At 39.7% G+C, this 20,618-nt stretch overlaps 1 protein-coding gene across 1 annotated transcript in view; it reads left to right on the top strand.

Moving 5' to 3' along the window:
• The window catches only part of LOC103278274 (deleted in malignant brain tumors 1 protein), a 38,609-nt gene that overhangs the window by 5,649 nt on the left and 12,342 nt on the right, over positions 1-20,618 (top strand). Inside the window, exons 5-12 of the mRNA XM_008106803.3 lie at positions 1,714-1,731; positions 2,535-2,552; positions 4,912-5,223; positions 6,815-6,844; positions 8,100-8,132; positions 9,084-9,101; positions 12,586-12,618; positions 14,770-15,081. Coding sequence (XP_008105010.3) covers positions 1,714-1,731; positions 2,535-2,552; positions 4,912-5,223; positions 6,815-6,844; positions 8,100-8,132; positions 9,084-9,101; positions 12,586-12,618; positions 14,770-15,081 — 774 coding nt within the window. The remainder of the gene's footprint in view (positions 1-1,713; positions 1,732-2,534; positions 2,553-4,911; positions 5,224-6,814; positions 6,845-8,099; positions 8,133-9,083; positions 9,102-12,585; positions 12,619-14,769; positions 15,082-20,618) is intronic.

Below are 20,618 nucleotides of genomic sequence, written 5' to 3'. Positions count from 1 at the left end.
AAAGGAAAAACAGAAAAAGCCAAAAAGATCATATAACTGATTGACATGTTTTTGCTTACACATGGGCCAGCTCTTAGCATTATGGTAGTTGACCCATGCCTTGACCCAGTAGTTCATTCCCATGCCATTTTGGTACTTATTTGAGATTCTTATGGAAAGTTTCTACAGTAAGTCTGCCAATTCCCAAGGAAGAAGAGCAGAGTTCCTGTGAGAACTCCTCCCATGATCTGACATATTCGGTGATTACAATGGATCAAACTATTGTGAGGAAGGAAAATGAATATATGTCACCTATCATGGAATAAGATTTCCTTCATGTTGCCAAGGAAGTTGTTTTGCAGCATAAGTCTTGAGTGGAGAATTATCAAAGTTGTGCGTCTGACTTGAGATGTATTGGGAATTGCTTGACACAAGTACAATTTTACATTTACCAAAGGTTCCTTTTGGATTCAAAGGTAATGAGCACGCGATTGGTTAAGAATACAAGATTTTATTAATTAGAAGGCAAAAGCATCAAAGAGAGAAGTACATACCTAACAAATGTCCTTTCCTAAGCCAGTTGTTGGGAATCCTTTGAAGTGATCAATTTGCAGCACTTTCCCAGTATCAGCCTGTAGTGAGGTTAGCTTTACGCTGAATTGCCAGAGTTTGTATAGCCATCTCAATTAATTAACAACTTTGTTTTACTCAAGTGTCCTATCACCTAGGTGTGTAAAAAGTAAACGTTTTGCACCATACAATTAATTAACTCAAAATATGATAGATAAGCCAAGTGAGTGCATAGCAGCCAAGTAGCCAAGTGAGTGGACAGGGGCCAAACCTACTAATTGAAAATTGTATCCCCACACACAACAAAGCCATACCTTTCTCATTAGTTCTGACTGTGGAACAAATTCAGCAAAATAATTCTTATAGAAGATTTAACCCTAAAGGTTTTTTTGGAGAATGGTTTTTAAAGTAACTATTATGTTGTTTTTATCTTATATTGCATTGTTTTTAAATCTCATTGTTTTAGTGGATCGTGTGTATTGTATGCTATGTTGTTGTCATATTCTCGTTGTAAGCCACCCTGAGTCCCCGTGGGGAGATGGTGGCGAGGTATAAATAAAATTATTATTATTATTATTATTATTATTATTATTATTATTATTATTATTATTATTATAACAATTGTGACACTCCAACCTCTCTCTTCAATATTCAAGGGTTTTCCAAAACATTTCCCCACAGTACTCTTCCTAAAATGCTAGTTGCATTGACTCGAGGTGTTCAAGACACACAGAACAATTACAACTTAGTAAAGTTGGCTAATTTTGTAATGACTGTCTTGACTCATCCTCTGCCATCTCACTTTTTCAGCTCTTTAAAAAGGCCCAGTTTGTCTCGCTTCCTTGGCTTTCAACCTTAGTTGCATCCATTGCTGCAAAGTGAGTTCAAAATGCAATAGTAATTTACACTCAGTGAATTCTGTCAGGTGGAATGGAATTTTACTACACCCACAGTAGGCTCAGGCAAAAGCAAGTGACCTCAAAATTTTAGCTTGTATATTCTTCCTAATGAACAAGCTTTGTCATGTTAACTATAGTTTGATATCAATTGGCCATATGTCTCTCAAAAAATAGAGTGTATCAGAAAAACAAAAAGATATAGAATAATAGTCCATTATAGTTGCCATATTCTTACCTTTTGCTATTGTTGTTTCTTTCTTAACAGATGAAATCTATAAACCAAGTAAGTATATATTTTTATTTATGAATTCGTCCTCTCTTCTTGTATACATTTATCTATTTTCCAATGTACAAAAAGCTGAAGGCTTTCTCATCTGCTGAAATACAACAAAAAGCTTCAGACACAGAAAGGGACATTGTGTAAGACAACTCTAGATGGATATGAAAGAAGATACGAGAAAGTGTAGGAGCTTACTTAGACTTTATATACTCTGGGAAGCAAAGAGAGAGAGAGGGATAGCCTATGATATACATCCCCTGAAGTTACCATACAGTTGCATTGGAGGATCTAAAATACTCGTAGAGAGGATAGAGTTGTGCATTGATTTGTTTTCAAAAAAGGTATTCGGCTGGTCCAGCTGGTCCGGATACCCGTAACGGCATGGGTTCTGCTGCCATTTTTTTCGGCTGCAAAAGAACTTTCTGTTGCAGCCATGGCTACTTTCACACAAGTCACACAGCCAGTCAGCCAGCCAGCCAGCCAGATCTTTATGAATCCCTTAAGTCCTCCCATGCAACTCTGTTGTGCTAGGACTATAAGTAAGAAAATGTAATGACATTGTGATTTTCTCTATGGTTCGTGCAAACTGGCTGCAGGTCTTAGTTTTGGAGACATGGAGAGTGGTGAATATCCCCCTCCAGATGTAGCAAAGGACATGCCAAGCTCTTTCACCAAATGGATGTTGCTTACTTCTGCTCTAGAAGAATCTGTGTCTTGAAAGCTTTTAAGGTTGATGAAATAAAGAATTCTTTTGTATAAACATGGATTATAGATATTAACCATCACCTTTTTACATTTTCTTCTAGCTGGAACTGTAGGGGATGGTGAGTCTTTCACATGTTTTAAGGCAACTGCTTTTAACTACAAGATTGACCTTAGTTTAATTCAACATGAAGTAAACATCTATAATGATCTAAGTAAAGTGTTTTATATTATATTCTTTCAATGTAATGAATTGTATTGGTTGGATAAGTTGTACTACTCATGAGTAGTAGTGAGAGCTCTGCAAACTCTTCCTGGTGTTTGTATATAACGTTATTCATGTTAATAATTTCATACTGTGGCAGAACATAGAAAGCCATGGCCCCAGTGTTGGTCTGGAGTACTTATCTTTCTGAGCCAAGGTATCCAATGATGGTGAGGGCTAGAGTCTGCCAATGTCAGCAGAATTGAGTTTCCTATTGCTGCTCTATGCTATCAAGTACAGAACAGACGAGCAATAACATTTCTAAGAAATCTTCAAACTAAATGTTTTAGTCAAGTTGCCTGCAAAGCAGAGATTACAATCTCTTCATTTTCTAAGTAGAAGAACATGGGAAAAGTTTTTTTTTTATTGGGATTCCCAATATCTCCAGCTAGCATGAGCACTGGTTCAAAATAACTTTTCAAAACTCTGGCCAGGATCATAATCAAGTAGTTACTGCACACTAAATTCTACTAATAGCAAGAGTCAAAGATGTTTATTTTTAGCTCTGCCTAGAAACCAGCCTGGAAAACTGCAGTGGCTAGAGTTCCAGAGAGAAGCATTCAAAATAATCTCCATATAATTGTGCACTATAAAGATGGAAATGGACAACAGAGGACCTAAATCCAATTGTCCCAACCAGAATAGATCTATTAAATTGACTGATGAATAGTAAGTCAACCATTATACGAATCTCACTAATTCAGTGGTTCTGAATTAACACTATGGTATAAGCATTTTCTTGATATCTTATTTAAACTACTTAAACTGTTCACATTACAAAGTTGTGTTTCAGACCTCAGATTTTAAAAATCTGCACATTTATCTAACTGTTGCAATGAGATCAAATCAAGCTCAAGCTATGACAATATGAAGATCTTTTCATCCTCATAGGTACTGGGGGCCCATCCAGACAGCCCCTTAGAAATGTGAGCTCCCACTTCTTTAAATGGGGCGTCCAAATGACACTTCACATAAAAGCAACTGCATTTGCTACAAAGCAGGAAAACCTTGCTTTCTGGTGAATGAATTTGATAGTGGGTTTTCCAGGCTGATTCAGTTTGAAAAACCATGAGGGCATCATCTCCCCCAACCCCTCCCCCAAAAGCCTTTAAAAATAAAATAATTTACTGGCCGGCATTAGGCTTCGGAGCACACTTCCTGGAATGTACCAACTATGCCGAGGATGCTGAGGAATCACTCCTGTCTTCCGCAGCTTCCTTACTTGTAATTGGTACATTCCAGGAAGTGTGCTGCAAGGCCTAATGATGGTCGGTAAGTTATTTTAATTTTTTAGGGCTTTTGTGGGGGGTTTTGTTTTCTGTCCTTATGCCCTACTGGAAAGCTCGACAGGGCAACTGGATACCCGCCCTGGAAAAGCACGCACTTTCTGGGGCTTGTGTGGACTTTAACCCGGACGCAATCATGTTTTTAAAACACGATTGCATCCGGGTTAAAGGGCTGTGTGGAACCGCCCTGCATGATTTAACCGTTCAAAATAAAAACACTAGTATGACAATTGCAGTTACAATGCCCTAACACCCTTGTCACGCTAGAACATGGATCCACTCTAAATCCAGTTTCTGCCTCCTGAAGAATTCTGGGGTTTGTAATTTAATGAGGACCAGGACTGTCTGACCGAGCAGTTTAAAGGCCCCTCCCTAAACTACAAGCCCCAGAATTCTGCAGGAGGCAGAAACTGGATTAAAAGTGGATCCATGCTTTAGTGTGATAATGTCCTAGTCTAACTTAAGACACTGTAACTGACTAATCGAATGCCATCCATTATTTGCAAACTACAGTAGAGTCTCACTTATCCAACACTCGCTTATCCAACATTCTGGATTATCCAACACATTTTTGTGGTCAATGTTTTCAATACATCATGATATTTTGGTGCTAAATTCATAAATACAGTAATTACAACATACCATTACTGTGTATTGAACTACTTTTTCTGTCAAATTTGTTGTATAACATGATGTTTTGGTGCTTAATATGTAAAATCATAACCTAATTTGATGTTTAATAGGCTTTTCCTTAATCTCTCCTTATTATCCAACATATTCGCTTATCCAACGTTCTGCCGGCCTGTTTACGTTGGATAAGTGAGACTCTACTGTATTTGCAAAGTTTTTTAAAAGTATCTAAATGGCAATATAGATATTTGCAATGCTATTTTTAAAATCTTTTAACCCCGCCCCCCCCCCCCCCCAAAGTCCTGTCTTTACAGCTGGAGAATGGTCCCAATGGGTGTGCTGGTCGCATTGAAATTACTTACTTTGCAAGCTGGCGGACTGTGATTTGCAGTGAAGGATGGGACATAAAGGACGCTGAAGTTATCTGCCAGTATTTTGGCTGTGGCCATGCTGTGGCTGCTTTGACCAATGGCTTTTTTGGAGAAGGAAGAGGTGGCCCTTTGATGACAAAAGTAGATTGCTCTGGTGAAGAAGATTATTTGTTTTCTTGTTCTTATGAGTATCGACCTGCTACATGTGGAAACTACAAGCATGCTGGTGTTATATGCTCAGGTATTTGTTTGTTTATTTATTTACAGTATTTATATTCCACCCTTCTCACCCCGAAGGGGACTCAGGGCAGATCACAATGCACAAATACACGGCAAGCATTCAATGCCATTAGACATATGACATATATAGACAGACACAGAGGCAATTTAACATTCCAGCTTCTGGTGTCATGAGAGTATGCTCAATTCCGGCCACAGGGGGAGCTTCACCATCCACTTGTGACACCGAGTCCTTGATGGAGTACTTCCTCATTCTTCTGCACACTGCTGGAAGGCTTTTATTGTGTTGTAAATTAGTTAAATTAGCCTCCCCGCATAAAGCGGCACATAAATTTCCTACTCAATAGATGCAACTGTCTTTCGGGCTGCATAGGTCAACAGCAAGCTAGACTATTAATGGTCGGGAGCTTACTCCGACCCGGGCTGGCTTCGAACTCATGACCTCTCGGTCAGCGGTGATTTATTGCAGCTTGGCTACTAACCAGCTGCACCACAGCCCGGTCCTTAGCCATTGTGCTCTTTGCCATTATGAATATCCTAACTGGAATTTTTATGGGAATTCCCTTCCACTCTCCCATGTACATGCATAATCCCTCCCTTGTCTCAAAGGCATTTATGTTTGGGATGGGAACTTACGACACTCCAGATGTTGACCCCATCATCCCTCACCACAGATGAGGTCAGCTAGGATTTGTGGAAACTGCAGTCCAGAAACATCAGGATTCCACATAGCAGTAATGTTTCTGTGGCTGATTTCTTCCATCTTATATGAAACCTAAAATGGTATATAGCTACATATGATACATGATATTAGTAAATAATAATAATAATAATAATAATAATAATAATAATAATAATTACATACATACATACATACATACAATATAGATAATTATGTCACTAAACAAGTTCTAATTTCTTTATAAATAACTAGCAGGCAGAACAATTTGTAGAATGGTCAGATTTAAGGCCTTTAAAATGTACAAGCAATATCCAGAATCCTATATCAGTTACAAATGTGTTTAGAGGCTCTGTAGGGACTATGAATGTCCCCCAGTCTGCACTTACCGAAGTTAAGTTAACACTTACTATGTTCAGCAGGGGTCTGTATTTCTCAAGAAGCATATTTCTGGCCTTTTCATCCATCTCCCATAAGACTGATCTCCAGTATGAGGGGGAATTCTGACTGGGATGGTGTTTCTGCCTGTTACAACAGAAATGACTCATGGGAAGTTTCTTAACAGATATGCTTCCATTTATTTTAGTGCAGGACTGAGCTCCATAAAGGGTAATTTTGGATCATTGGCCTGTCTTCTACCAGTTTAGACAATTAATCCATTATTATGTATGGGAAGAATTATGTGGAGCATCAGGCAAAGGCCTGTTCTGCTACCTGCTGTCTGATCCTTTAACCTGCAGACTTTGGGTATGGAAATTCCACTTTCTAAACATAAACCATTGACTCTGCTTTTGAACCATTTGCACAACATAGCTTCATATCTATGTGCAAGGAATTCCTCCCATGTGCTTCTATCGCAGATAGCTGAGAAATTATATGAAGCCTTTGAGCATCTTTCTATTTTCATCCACAGATTCTGGAATGACAATACCTACACATGCACGTAAGCAAAAAAAATGCTTTATCACAATTTGGGGGAACTTCAGAATGGGATGATTGTATTGTTGCTGTTGTCTGTTGTAAATGCTCTTTTCTTGTGTGATGTACTATTTCACATCTCTTGTGAAATCCAGGATGCTGACTATTTCACATGATGAAATGCATGGTTACAGTACCCACTAAAACTGTGGTTCCTAACCTTTTTTTTGACCAGGGACCACTTTGACCAGGGACCATTCTCCAACATTAGTACCAAAAGGGTTACGAATCAGTTTTTAGTCAACTTTAGATTTGGTTTGGTTATTTGGCGTGCTGATTCAGAAAATTGCATTGGCTAGACCACATCAGTTCTGATACAAAACATATGCCATCCAGTAGTCACCATTTGCTCACGCACAGAAAACCATATTTAATAATCTAGAGCTGATTTTTCCTGCATGTCTCGTGGATTTTATTTTAGATCTCGCGGCCCAACAGTGGGCAGGAACCCACAGGTTGGGAACCACTGCAGTAGAGGAAAAAAGGACTATTAGAATTTATAAAAAAAACATAGAGATTGTTTACTTATATATTTTGCAAATAAAATTTGATAAAAGCAAACATAAAGGCACATGTCCCCAGGGTCAAACTCAATTAAAACAACATATATTCCATCCAGAAAATAAAAAAGACTTCTCAAGGAATGTCTGCTACCATAGCCCTATGCTGCTCTTCATGTTCATTACAGGAATACTTTGTGAGGCTGGCTCATGTAGTGTGCCTAAGATCTTTCTGTCTCTGTTTCTGCAACACAACAGTATTTTTAAAGTTAAAGACTCCAGAGATCCTGAAAGAAGGAGGAAAGTAGAAGAGGTTTAATTGCTGGGGACAATCTTGAGGTATTTACTCGAGAAGCATCACATTCAATGGGTGCAATGAATACAGAAGTGAAAAAGCTATTTCACTGGTTACAACTTCCAGAATTCCAGTTCTGGGAAGGAGTCATGCTGTCAGGAAGTTTTAGAAAGCTACCGTACTTTCTAAACATGGTATAACATTGAGACATTCCGGTCATTGGATGCGATCAGATGTGTTTTATTTTGTTTACTATGTAGCATCGTAAATTCAATCAACTTGCTATATTTGGAGGGTCTCCCATTCACTCTGGGGCTCTGGAGGGTTATTCAGTATTCATTCTCTGTATTAAATGCAATTGGATAATTCTGAACTTAATAATAACTTCCCTGTTTTTTTAAATTATCATTCCACTATGACACCAGCATCATCAACCACGGTGACACCTACAACACTGGGTAAGTCTTATTAACATTCTGTGCATTTGCTGGGAACTAAACTGCCTGCTTCTCTCTTGGTCTGGATACCAGTAAGCTCCATTACATTCAGTGGGGCTAACCTGAGCCAGTTTGGTGTAGCCATTTGAGTGTTGGACTATGACTCTTGAGAAAAATGTTTGAATCCTTGCTCTATCATAGAATCCTACTGGGTGACTTTAAACAAGTCACAATCTCTTGGCCTCATAGGATGGCAAAGAAAACTCTCTCAGCAAAACTCTTGCTGAAAAAAAACCCTATGATTATTTTACCTTGGGGTCAGTATAAGTTGGAAAAGTTTTGAAGGTATGCAACAGCACAATAACCCATTTGTAGGAGAGTATAAGATTGAGGCATAATTCTATCATAACATACAAATTTTAGATTTCCTTCAGAGTTTTTTCACTTTCTTCCGTGAGCAGAGAGAAGAATAAGATAAAAAGACATGACTACGTATCACTTCTCCTGTATCACTTTTAATATATTTGTCTGGAAAGTGCAGTAATTGGCACTTTGTAAGCAGGTCTTAAATAGTCACATATCAATGGCCTGTTGGAATAGAAAACTCTTTAATCATCTCTAAAAAAAAACAAGTAAGGAAGATATTGGTCTAACATATCTGGAATACCTGAGGGTCCCATACTCCCACATAATGTATCGGTGAAGCAGGTGAGACAGAAAGAAAAGCTTCCCCAGCAGATCTCAAAACACATGCTGGTTTGTGATGGAGAATACAGCTCTTCACATCATCTGGACATAACTCATACAGTGCCTTAAAGCAGTTGAAAATTTTGGACACTCCAAAGGCAACCCCTCACATACAACATATTACTGTAATCGAGTTGCGATATAATCATGTAGCTGAACTTAATAATAATCTCCCTGTTTTGTTTTATTTATCATCCACTATGGCACCAACATCATCAACCACAGTGACATCTACAACACCAGGTAAGTCTTCTCCTATAACACTTTTAATAGTTTTGCCTAATACGTGCAATAATTGACAACATTTATATTGTAATCTGCTCTGAGCCACAAGGAGAGGCAGGCAAGAAATAAAATTGTTGTTATTGTTGTTGTGCAAGCAGGCTTTAAGTCATCATAGGGGATCACTCATGGCCAAGTATAATTGCCTTCCAAGTATAGATAGAGTCTTGGCAGTGGATCTGTAAATGACTGTAGAGAACTATGTTGGATCTGCATGTTCTTTCAAAGTGAAGACATTGATTTCCAGATGGAAGACGGTCCTGACAAGGGTTGGCTTGAAGTGCCTTCCTCTTGTCATGTTTCTCTATTTCACCCTCCATTTTTGCCTTTTTGAATTCCACAGCACTGTTGGTAACAACTGACCTCCAGTCGGAATGCTTGAGGGCCAGGGCTTTCCAGTTCTTGGTGTCTAATCCACAGTTTTTAAGGTTAGCTTTAAGGCCATCTTTAAATCTCTTTTGCTGTCTACCAACGTTCCACCTTTCATTCTTGAGCTGAAAGTAAAGTAACTGCTTTGGGCGATGGCAATCAGGCACTTGGACAATGTGGCCACTGCAGTGAAGTTGATAGTGGAGGATCATATCTTCAATGCTGTTGGTCTTTGCTTCTTCCAGAATGCTGACATTTGTCCACCTATGTTCTCAAGAAATTGGTAGGATATTTCAGAGGCAACACTAGTGGAATCGTTCCAGAAGTTGAGAGTGACATTAGACAGTCCACATTTTGCAGGCATATAACAAAGTTGGGAGGACAATAGCTTTATAAACAAGCATCTTGGTATCCCTATGAATGTTCCGATATCCAAACTCTCTCTGCTTCATTCGAAAAAAACTTCTGCAGAGCTCAGACTGTTGAATTTTGGTGTCGGTGTTGGCTCTTTTCGGAGAAGTAGCTGCCAAAGTAGCAGAAATTGTCAACATTTTCTAACATTGTGCCCTTAAGCTTTATTTCTGGCATAGCAGAGGGATTGGTTGTTGGTGCCTGCTGGCAGTGCACTTTGGTTTTCTCAGTGTTCAGTGAGAGGCCAAGCTTTTCATATGCTTCTGCAAAAGGGTTTAAAGTGGCTTCTAGGTTTTCTTCTGAATGAGCACAGACTAAAATATCATCAGCATATTGGAGTTCTATAACAGATGTTGTTGTGACCTTGGTTTTGGCTTTCAGCCTGCTGAGATTAAATAGCTTGCCATTTGTCCGGTACATGATTTCTACACCGGTGGGAGGCTTTCCATTAACAAGGTGCAGATTCAAGGCTACAAAGATGGAAAATAAGGTTGGGGGTTTTCTTTTTGTGTGTGAAAAATGTATGAAAATGCACAATAAAAACGTTTTAAGTAAATAAATGGGACAATAATGCATCCCTGTTTGACACCTGATTCCATTTTAAATGGGTCACTTGGATGGGCTGTCCAATACTATTCCCAACATGTCATCATGGAGGAGCTGCAAGATGTTCACAAATTTATCAGGGCATCCAATTTTTAGGAATATGATCCAGAGAGCATTGCGATTCACTGTGTCAAATGCCTTTGCAAGGTCGATGAGTGCCATGTACAGATGATATTGGTTTTGTTCCCTACATTTTTCTTGGAGCTGTCATGCAGAGAAGATCATATCCACAGTTCCTCTGGAGGAGTGGAGGCTGTTCTAGAATTCGAAGAGGCTATCTTCTGAAATAGGTAGAAGGTGCTTTGCAAGGATTCTTGCAAGGATTTTCCCAGCAGAGGTTAAAAGGAAGATGCTTCAATGGTTTCCACAGTCTGTTCTTTTCCCCTTTTTGAAAAGGGTGATGATGGTGGCATTCTTGAAGTCTATTGGGATCTTTTTGGTCATCCATACTTTTTCAATGAGCTGGTTGTTTCATTTAGATTTCAGCAGGTACACCAAATCTTTAATCCTGCATCTTCAAAGGGACTGCCACCCCATCCAGTACAGGATGAATCCCTTTTCCCTTATTTGGCTTTCAACCAACCAGGACAACTTGTCTGGATTGAATTTCAATGTGTTTACCCTCATTCAGTAGATTACGGATGACAGGCACCAGTTCAGAAGCAAAACAGCTTACGTGGCTTGCTGTGGAAAGGTGTAATAAAGTTTGGCATCATCCATATACAGATGGCACTGAATTCCAAAACTCTAGAATCTCTCAGTGGTTTAATATATATGTTAAATGGGGACTGAGGCGAGGGGGGACGGACAGGGATGGACAAATCTCTTAGGGACACCACAGACCAGCAAAGAGCCAGCATGGTGCAGTGGTTTGAACAGTGCACTACTCTCTGGAAAACAAAGTGCATGAATCCCCACTAAGCCAGTGAAACTCACCAGGTGACCTTGGGCAAATCAAGAAAGTCATATGATAAGTTTGCCTTAGGGTTGTCACAAGTTAGAAAGTACTTGAAGGCACAAAACACAGTGGCGGGTGTCTCATAGTGCAGTTTCCACTTTTGATCAAAGAGAAGAAGGTGGTTCTAGCTGCCTCATGTCAGCGAGGGAAGCTGTAACCATCATAAGCAGAGCCCCTACAATAATTATTGCCTGCAACATCACTTGCTGGTGGGAGGCGACTCGAAATGTCGTCTTTCTGAGTCTGGTTCGGTAGCTGAATGGATCTCCTTTGTGTGGCTGCTAGTTGTTAAGGCAAATTAGAGAGTGGGAATCAGACCAACAGACATTATGTACTTACCAAACTTGGGACCTACTTCTTGAGGAAGAGATCAAAATTCTAATAAAGACAGAGACTTGGCTCCCTCTTGTGGAATTATATTTTAAATTATGTTTGAAAATTTAGGAGAATATTTAAAATCTTCCACTTTCAAATCAAGACTAGTTTTTCAGTACCAGATTTTCCCAAATGTCATATATACCTACAGATATACACAAATATATATTCATATATATACACAAAGCCAAGTACAGTAGAGTCTCACTTATCCAACATAAACGGGCCAGCAGAACATTGGATAAGCGAATATGTTGGATAATAAAGAGAGATTAAGGAGAAGCCTATTAAACATCAAATTAGGTTATGATTTTACAAATTAAGCACCAAAACATCATGTTATACAACAAATTTGACAGAAAAGGTAATTCAATATGCAGTAACGCTACGTAGTAATTACTGTATTTACGAATTTAGCATCAAAATATCATGATATATTGAAATCATTAACTACAAAAATGCGTTGGATAATCCAGAACGTTGGCTAAGCGAATGTTGGATAAGTGAGACTCTACTGTACCTCTTCTTGCCTCTGTAACACCTCTCAAAATGGCAACAGAGAAATTTGGCTTGTATGATTTTGAAAATTATTATATGCATTTTTCTGTTTAATGTTACTCAGTATTCATTCTGAGTTAGGGGACATTTGGATTAAATGTGATTAGATAATTCTGAAATTAATAATATCCCTGTTTCTTTTTAATTGTCATTCCACAATGGAACCAGCATCATCAACCACGGTTACACCTACAAATCCAGGTAAGTCTTATTAACATTCTGGGCACATGCTGGGAACTAAACTGTATGCTTCTCTATTGATCTGAATAAAAGTAACGTGCATTAAATTCAATGGGCCAACCTGAGCCAGTTTGATGTAGCCGTTTGGGTGTTGGACTATGACTCTTGAAAAAAATATTTGAATCCTTGCTCAATCATGGAATCCGACAGGGTGACCTTGAACAAGTCACATTTTCCTGGCCTCATAGGAAGGCAAAGGCAAACACAACAAAAAAGCTTGCTGAAAATACCCTATGAATGTTTTATCTTAGGGTTGGCATCAGTCGGAAAAGTTATGAAGATGCACAAAAGCACGATAAACCAGTTTTAGGAGAGCATATGGCATAATTCTGCCATGACATACACAATTTTGAATTTTCAAAAAAATTTAAATATCCTCCAGAGTTGTTTTTTTCACTTACTTGCTTGTGCAAGGAGAAGCATAAGATAAAAAACACATGACTATGTATCCCTTCTCCTGTGCTACCTTTAATATATTTGCCTGATAAGGAAACCAGTGAAACTTGATATATTTCCCGCCTTTTGGTCAAGAAAGGCATCCCTCTTTAGTGGAGAAAATAATGAGAATTTGGTTTGTTTGTTTTTTACTGTGCTTTCTTAGCCTTTATTGAGACCTGTCCAGGAAACATAGGAACACTTCGTGGTTGTGACTCTGCATGAAACAATTCTTCCTGGGTCAAACACAGCTTTTTAATGAAGATTCTTAGAAAAGGAGGAGGATAAAAGATACCCAAAGCCAAAAGTGATTAATCATAACAGGAAACCCAACTGGCATATGCACAAAAAGATTGTGCAGAGGATCAGGGAAGAACAGAGAAAGGGAAGAGCTTGGACGAATTCCTTCTATGAATCATTACTTCCACAATCTCCAAGTCAGGATGGTCATGCAAGTTGGGAAGCTCGCAACGGGACATTTCTAAAATGAACATTTCTGAGTTCACTGAAGAGGCTAAATTAGTTCTAAATTAAACATATTACACCAATGTGCAAAACTTAGGGAGGTGTCAGTTTTAACCAGCTGAACAGCACTTGAAAGAGTCTCCTTTGTCCTTCCCGCTCCAGCCATCTTATCTAGTCAGAATTGTGCCGCCGCACCTGGGGCTATAACTCCTAGTGAAAGAGGCATGGACATGACATCTTTCCCCAGGGGATTGCTTCTTGCCCTCCTTTAGGGAAACTGGAACTCTCAAGGACCAAAACACTGTAGATAACTCAAAACTGGTTTTATTGTTCACAAAAGGTTATCCCTTTAAGGCAATAAGCTGGAAGTTTCAAAGGGGTAAAGGAAAATATACGTTACAGTCTTTGGTTGTCTTGGGTCCAAGGAGCTTTGCAGCTGAGAAGCTTTTCCAGGTCCCTCTTTCTCAATGGCTGTGAATGCCGAAGCAATCCTCAACCCCAGTCCAAATGACCTATGTTTGAAGACACAGAGCCTTCCTCTGGTGCCAAAGAACTGATTTGAAGGCACTTGAGACTTCTCAACGTTGTCCAGGTTGGTCTGAACATGGAGCATAAGTCTCAAGGGTAAGAACCTCAGAATTGGTGCTGAGAGGTAACTTAATCAAGGGCTTTTAGAGCCAAGTCTCTCTCTTACGTCCATCTAGTAGAAAGCTTGATAGTGGAATGAAAAAAGGAAACACTGCCCTACTCCAGGAAGAGGTGGAGTCAAAAAATTGAGCTGAGGAAGCAATATAACTGGTGCAAACAACATTGATTGACAGCTATAAATAACCAATCAATCCAACTACATTTACAGGGTAAAGACAATATCAGGTATGATACAATTCAAATCTTGCAACTTACAGTACAACATATAGATGGCGCCACTCGCACCGTCACAAGAATTACACCCAATCCACTTTTCCTGATTTATGGAGGTTTTTTTTATATTGTTAAACTGTTATTTCCCCATGGTTCCCCATTATTTGTGCAGGTTGGGGCTGGCCGGTGTTTGGGTTTTGGCCTTCCCTGACTTAATATTTGTCTTCCCGAAGTAAGTGTCAATGAAAGTTTGGACTTCATCTTCTGTGACCTAAGGGAACATAGAAGTCAATTCTTAAGATTAAATAATTCACTGACCTTATTAATCCATTCACTTTTGGTCTTTCGCAGAACTGTCCCTGAGGCTAGAAGGCACCTACAACTACTGCGAGGGACGTGTTGAAATTTATTATGAAGGTGCCTGGGGGACTGTTTGTGGCAACAACTGGGACATGAAGAACGCCCAAGTTGTCTGTAGGCAGCTTGGCTGCGGAAATGCTGTCCAAATTGTTCCTTGGCCTCGATTTGGCCAGGGCTCAGGCCGAATCCTCCTAGATGGTGTCCAGTGTGAGGGGGATGAAGCCTTCCTGTGGGACTGCAAGAACCGTGGATGGGGGGTCCATAGCTGTACTCATCAACAGGATGCCACTATTCTCTGCCAAGGTATGCAACGATTCTTGAAGTACTTATCTTGAAATGCTTTTCATCTGTGGACAGAACCAAGTTATTACTGACAAAGTGGAGACTTCACTGTTGGCTCATGGCTACCATCTCATTGGGCAGTGTATCTCTTCTAGCCCTTGGTATAAACTTCAACTGAGCTTTTTAAAATGATGAAATGGCCCTGTGAATATCTTTAGAACCCTAAATAACTCCTTTAAATGTCTGACTAAAAGTCAGAGTGGATTCACTGCCCATGAATAAGGGATTTATTATTTGTTTTCATTTGTTTTTGATTGACTTTCTGGATAACAATTCCCACAATTCCTCAGATTACATGGAATGGGACCTGGTATATGAGAAGATGCAGCCCAAAAAGTAACTTTTGAAAGTGCTGCTCATAAGAACAGGCATGAATCAGTTTGATGAGATATATAGTTCTTCTTTCTCTTCATCACACAACCATTCATCACACCTCTTTCCTTGAGATGTGTGATAACATTTTCCTGCCAATTTGGCACAAGGACATAGCTGATCCAGCTACTGCTTTAAGCAGTTTGATCAACCATCTATATCACTTTGGTAAGAGCTTCATGATGATGATGATGATGATGATGATGATGATGATGATGATGATGATGATGATGATTTTATTTTTGTATGCCACCTCCATCTCTCCAACGGGGACCCGGAGCGGCTCACACGGATGCAAGCCCAATACAATCATATAATATCATAAAAGCAACAGTTGAGACATCAAAGAATGCATTTAAAACAAATTAAACAAGTCATGATTTAAAATAGACATAATTAAAATATTAAACAATGATTCAAATACATGGATGATTACAACTAATATCCATCATTGTATTGCAGAAGGCTAGAAAGGGAAACAGAAGAAGCCATTAAAGCTAAAAGTCATATAGCTGGTCAACATATTTTCAGTTACACATGGATCAGCTCTTAACATTATGGTTGTTGACTTGTGCCTTGACCCAGTAGCTCATTCCCATGCAATTTTGGTACTTATTTGAATAGCTACAAATATGTAGGGAAAGAGATTCACATGGAAAGTTTCTACAATTTGTCTGTCAGTCCCAAGGAAGAAGAGCAGTGTTCCTATGAGAATCCCTCCAATGGTCTGACCTCTTTGTGGTTGCAATGGGTCAACTCTTGAGGGGGAAGATAACACTACTTCACCTGTCATTGAAGGACATTTTGTTCATTTGGTCTGTGAAGCTGTTTTGAAGCATAATCCTTGAGTGAAGAATTTGTTAAATATTATCAAAGCTGAGTTTATATGTCTGACTCCAGAAATCTATTCCAATTTTTGGGAATGGCTTGAAACAAGTACAATTTTGCATTTTTCCTAAAATACCAGTCACATTGACTCCAAATATTATTCAGGATGCAAAGAACAATTACAATTACAACTTGCTGATAGCCATTGAGGATAGAGGAAAGCTAGGATTTCAGTTGAGCTCCTAGGCTAGTATAAGCAGATTATATATGTGTATATGTACTGTATGTATATCTATATATATAAAAGAGTGATGGCATCACGGCGATGGACAAAACAACAAATCTACAGCCCCCCCAAACTCGAAAATTGGCAACGCAATCCATCATCCCCGCCTCCAGTAAGATACAACAAATTTACACATAAAACACTATCACAACACCAAAAAATGCCAAAACTAAGTACGCATGCGCAAAAACACCATGCTTCAAACCTTTATGGCGCTCGCGCGGCTCCAGTAAGATTTATATGACAAACACAATCACAGGGCCACAAACGGCCAAAAACTGCAACAGGCGATGTGCGCCTGCGCGCACCCCCCCATCCCTTCCCGCGCGCGCACACACACACCTCGCCTCAGAGCTGAAGGAAGGAAGGCAGGGAGGCCGATTCCTTGCTGGGCGCGGGATGGAGGAGGCCGCGCTGGGAGGCGTGCGGGCCTCACGTCGCTCTCTGCCCTCTCCCCCTCAATGTCCTCCCCCCTCAGGGCCCATGGAGGGCCCCGGTTGCCGTTCAGGCCCCCTCCTCCCGCCCCTCTCCCCTCCCCCCAATGCGAGGAAGGCCCCGTGGAGCCCCCCCCCCGCCTCACCCTCTCTCCTCCTCCTCCCTTCTCGGTTCTTCTCGGAGGTCTTCAAGCTCTTCAAGGTGAGGGGGGAAGAGGAGGGCACGGCCCTCGAGCAGGCCTGGACCTCCCCTCGAGTTGTTTGGGGCGCCAACCCCCGCCCTTCCCGGCCTCAGGGCCCTTCCTTTTCCCCCTCACCCGGTTAAACGGCTGACGGGGAAAAGGAAAGAGCCTCAGGCCAGGAAGGGTGGAAGTTGGCGCCCAAAACAAGTCAAGGGAAGGCCCAAGTTGGCCCAGGCTGAGCTTCCCCCTTTTCTGTTGTTGTTGTTGTTGTTGTTGTTCTCACCCACAAATTACAACCCCTCCAATGCCTCAGAAGCCCCCCTTTTTCCCCTCTCAAACCCTATCGCCCTCACCTTTCCCTTCCCTGTAATAATTATTAATATAATAACTGATCATCAGTTAAGAATGTAATAATCACCAATAATAATACTAATTTATTATTAGTATAATACTGATAATCATTCGAGAACATAATAATTCATAATAATAGTCAGTTCTTATTATTATAACACTGACAATCATTCAACAATGTATTAACAAATCGTAATAATAGAAAATTATTATTATTATTATAGTAATAATCATTCACAAATTAATAATTATTATTATAACATTGATAATCATTCAACAATATAATAACAACTAATAATAAGTAGTTATTATTTTTATCACAATGATAATCATTCAAGACTATAATAATTATTATTGTTATAACAGAAGGCGCCTCATATAATCCACTTCTAAACAAATAATATCACATTATAAATATACACTAGAATCTCACTTATCCAACATAAACAAGCCGGCAGAACGTTGCATAAATAAATATGTTGGATAATAAGAAGGGATTCAGGAAAACCAATTACACATCGAATTAGGTCATCATTATACAAATTAAACACCAAAACATCATGTTATACAACAAATTTGACACAAAAAGTAGTTCCATGCGCAGTAATGCTATGTAGTAATTACTGTATCTGCAAATTTACCACCAAAATATCACAATACATTAAAAACACTCACTCCAAAAACATTGACTATTAAAAGGCAGACTCCATTGCATAATCCAGAACATTGCATAAACGAATGTTGGGTGAGATTCTACTGTAATATGAAATAATTACTGTGGTACAATAATACACAACAATATCATCTCAGGACAGTAAATAAAGATCAACACTCTAAAAACACAGCTATTCCATCCAGGAAACAATCAGGGCCATCTAACACCTCCCACCAAAGGATTCCCCCCTTCACACAGGAAACCACCCACACTTTGAACCTACAAGGCCATTCCGTACTCTGGGGCCAATTTGCAATATATTAATATATATAATAATACAATACATATATAATACAATACATTGTATATACATATAATACTGCTAATAATATTATAATACACTACAATATAATACTAATAACAAAACAAAACAATATATATATTACTACTAATATTGTGAAATAGTCGTATATGTTATAGCGTAATATCCTATCATATGTCTTTAATGTAATAAATGAATAAATAATACTGTATAATTTTTGTTGACGGTCACAACAAAAATAAAACCCAATGTAGATTGACCAACATCACTAAAAAAAAGCCACAGCAACGCGTGGCCGGGCACAGCTAGTCTATATATATAAAAGGGTAGTGAAATGTTGACCTAGGACAAAACAGCAAAACTACACATCCCAGAAACACTAAACTTGGCAGCACAACCCCTCATCCATGCCTCTACGTTCATACAACAAAAGCTCCAGCTACTCCAGAAAATGGCCAGGCTTTGAGACTGCAAGGCTATTCACTGCTATTCCACCTGGCCAACAAAGGATTCCCATAAACCACAGCAACGCGTGGCCGGGCAAAGCTAGTGTATATATATATATTGATGGATGCATGCTGTTTTAATCTGAGTTTTAATCTGAGTTTTATGTTGTTATTTACATGCTGAAATGTTTTATTTAGTTGTATTTTATATTGTGTTTACTTTATGTTCTGTTTTTTAGGCACCTTGTGCCTTGTTTAAGCCGCCCCAAGTCGCTTCGGGGAGATGGTGGCGGGATATGAGAATAAAGTTATTATTGTAGCTCAACAATATATGTTCTGTATATAAATAATTGTTCACTTATTCAATCAGTTCATTGTGCTGAAGAGCAAGTAGATCACAGTAGATCACGACCGGTTTCGACTAGGTCTTCTTCAAGTGAATTAATCTGGGAAAATTATAATGAATTAAATTAAGGAAGTGGTCTGCGAACACTTAGAAACAAATGCGGTCATTGCTAATAGTCAACACGGATTTACCAAAAACAAGTCATGCCAGACTAATCTGATCTCTTTTTTCGATAGAGTTACGAGTTGGGTCGATACAGGGAATGCTGTGGATGTAGCGTACCTGGATTTCAGTAAGGCCTTCGACAAAGTCCCCCACGACCTTCTGGCAAACAAACTAGTAAAATGTGGGCTAGACAAAACTACGGTTAGGTCGATCTGTAATTGGCTAAGCGAACGAACCCAAAGGGTGCTCACCAATGCGTCGTCTTCATCATGGAAAGAAGTGACAAGTGGAGTGCCGCAGGGCTCCGTCCTGGGCCCGGTTCTGTTCAACATCTTTATTAACGACTTAGACGAAGGGTTAGAAGGCACGATCATCAAGTTTGCAGACGACACAAAACTGGGAGGGATAGCTAACACTCCAGAAGACAGGAGCAGAATTCAAAACGATCTTGACAGACTAGAGAGATGGGCCGAAACTAACAAAATGAAGTTCAACAGGGACAAATGCAAGATACTTCACTTCGGCAGAAAAAATGGAAATCAAAGATACAGAATGGGGGACGCCTGGCTTGACAGCAGTGTGTGCGAAAAAGACCTTGGAGTCCTCGTGGACAACAAGTTAAACATGAGCCAACAATGTGATGCGGCTGCTAAAAAAAGCCAATGGGATTCTGGCCTGCATCAATAGGGGAATAGCGTCTAGATCCAGGGAAGTTATGCTCCCCCTCTATTCTGCCTTGGTCAGACCACACCTGGAATACTGTGTCCAATTTTGGGCACCACAGTTGAAGGGAGATGTTGACAAGCTGGAAAGCGTCCAGAGGAGGGCGACTAAAATGATTAAGGGTCTGGAGAACAAGCCCTATGAGGAGCGGCTTAAAGAGCTGGGCATGTTTAGCCTGCAGAAGAGAAGGCTGAGAGGAGACATGATAGCCATGTACAAATACGTGAAGGGAAGTCAAAGGGAGGAGGGAGCAAGCTTGTTTTCTGCTGCCCTGCAGACTAGGACACGGAACAATGGCTTCAAACTACAGGAAAGGAGATTCCACTTGAACATCAGGAAGAACTTCCTCACTGTGAGAGCTGTTCGACAGTGGAACTCTCTCCCCGGG

The sequence above is a fragment of the Anolis carolinensis genome, chromosome 3 (assembly GCF_035594765.1).
Source record: "Anolis carolinensis isolate JA03-04 chromosome 3, rAnoCar3.1.pri, whole genome shotgun sequence".
NCBI classification, from domain to species: domain Eukaryota; kingdom Metazoa; phylum Chordata; class Lepidosauria; order Squamata; family Dactyloidae; genus Anolis; species Anolis carolinensis.
This window is presented reverse-complemented; position numbering and strand designations above follow the sequence as displayed.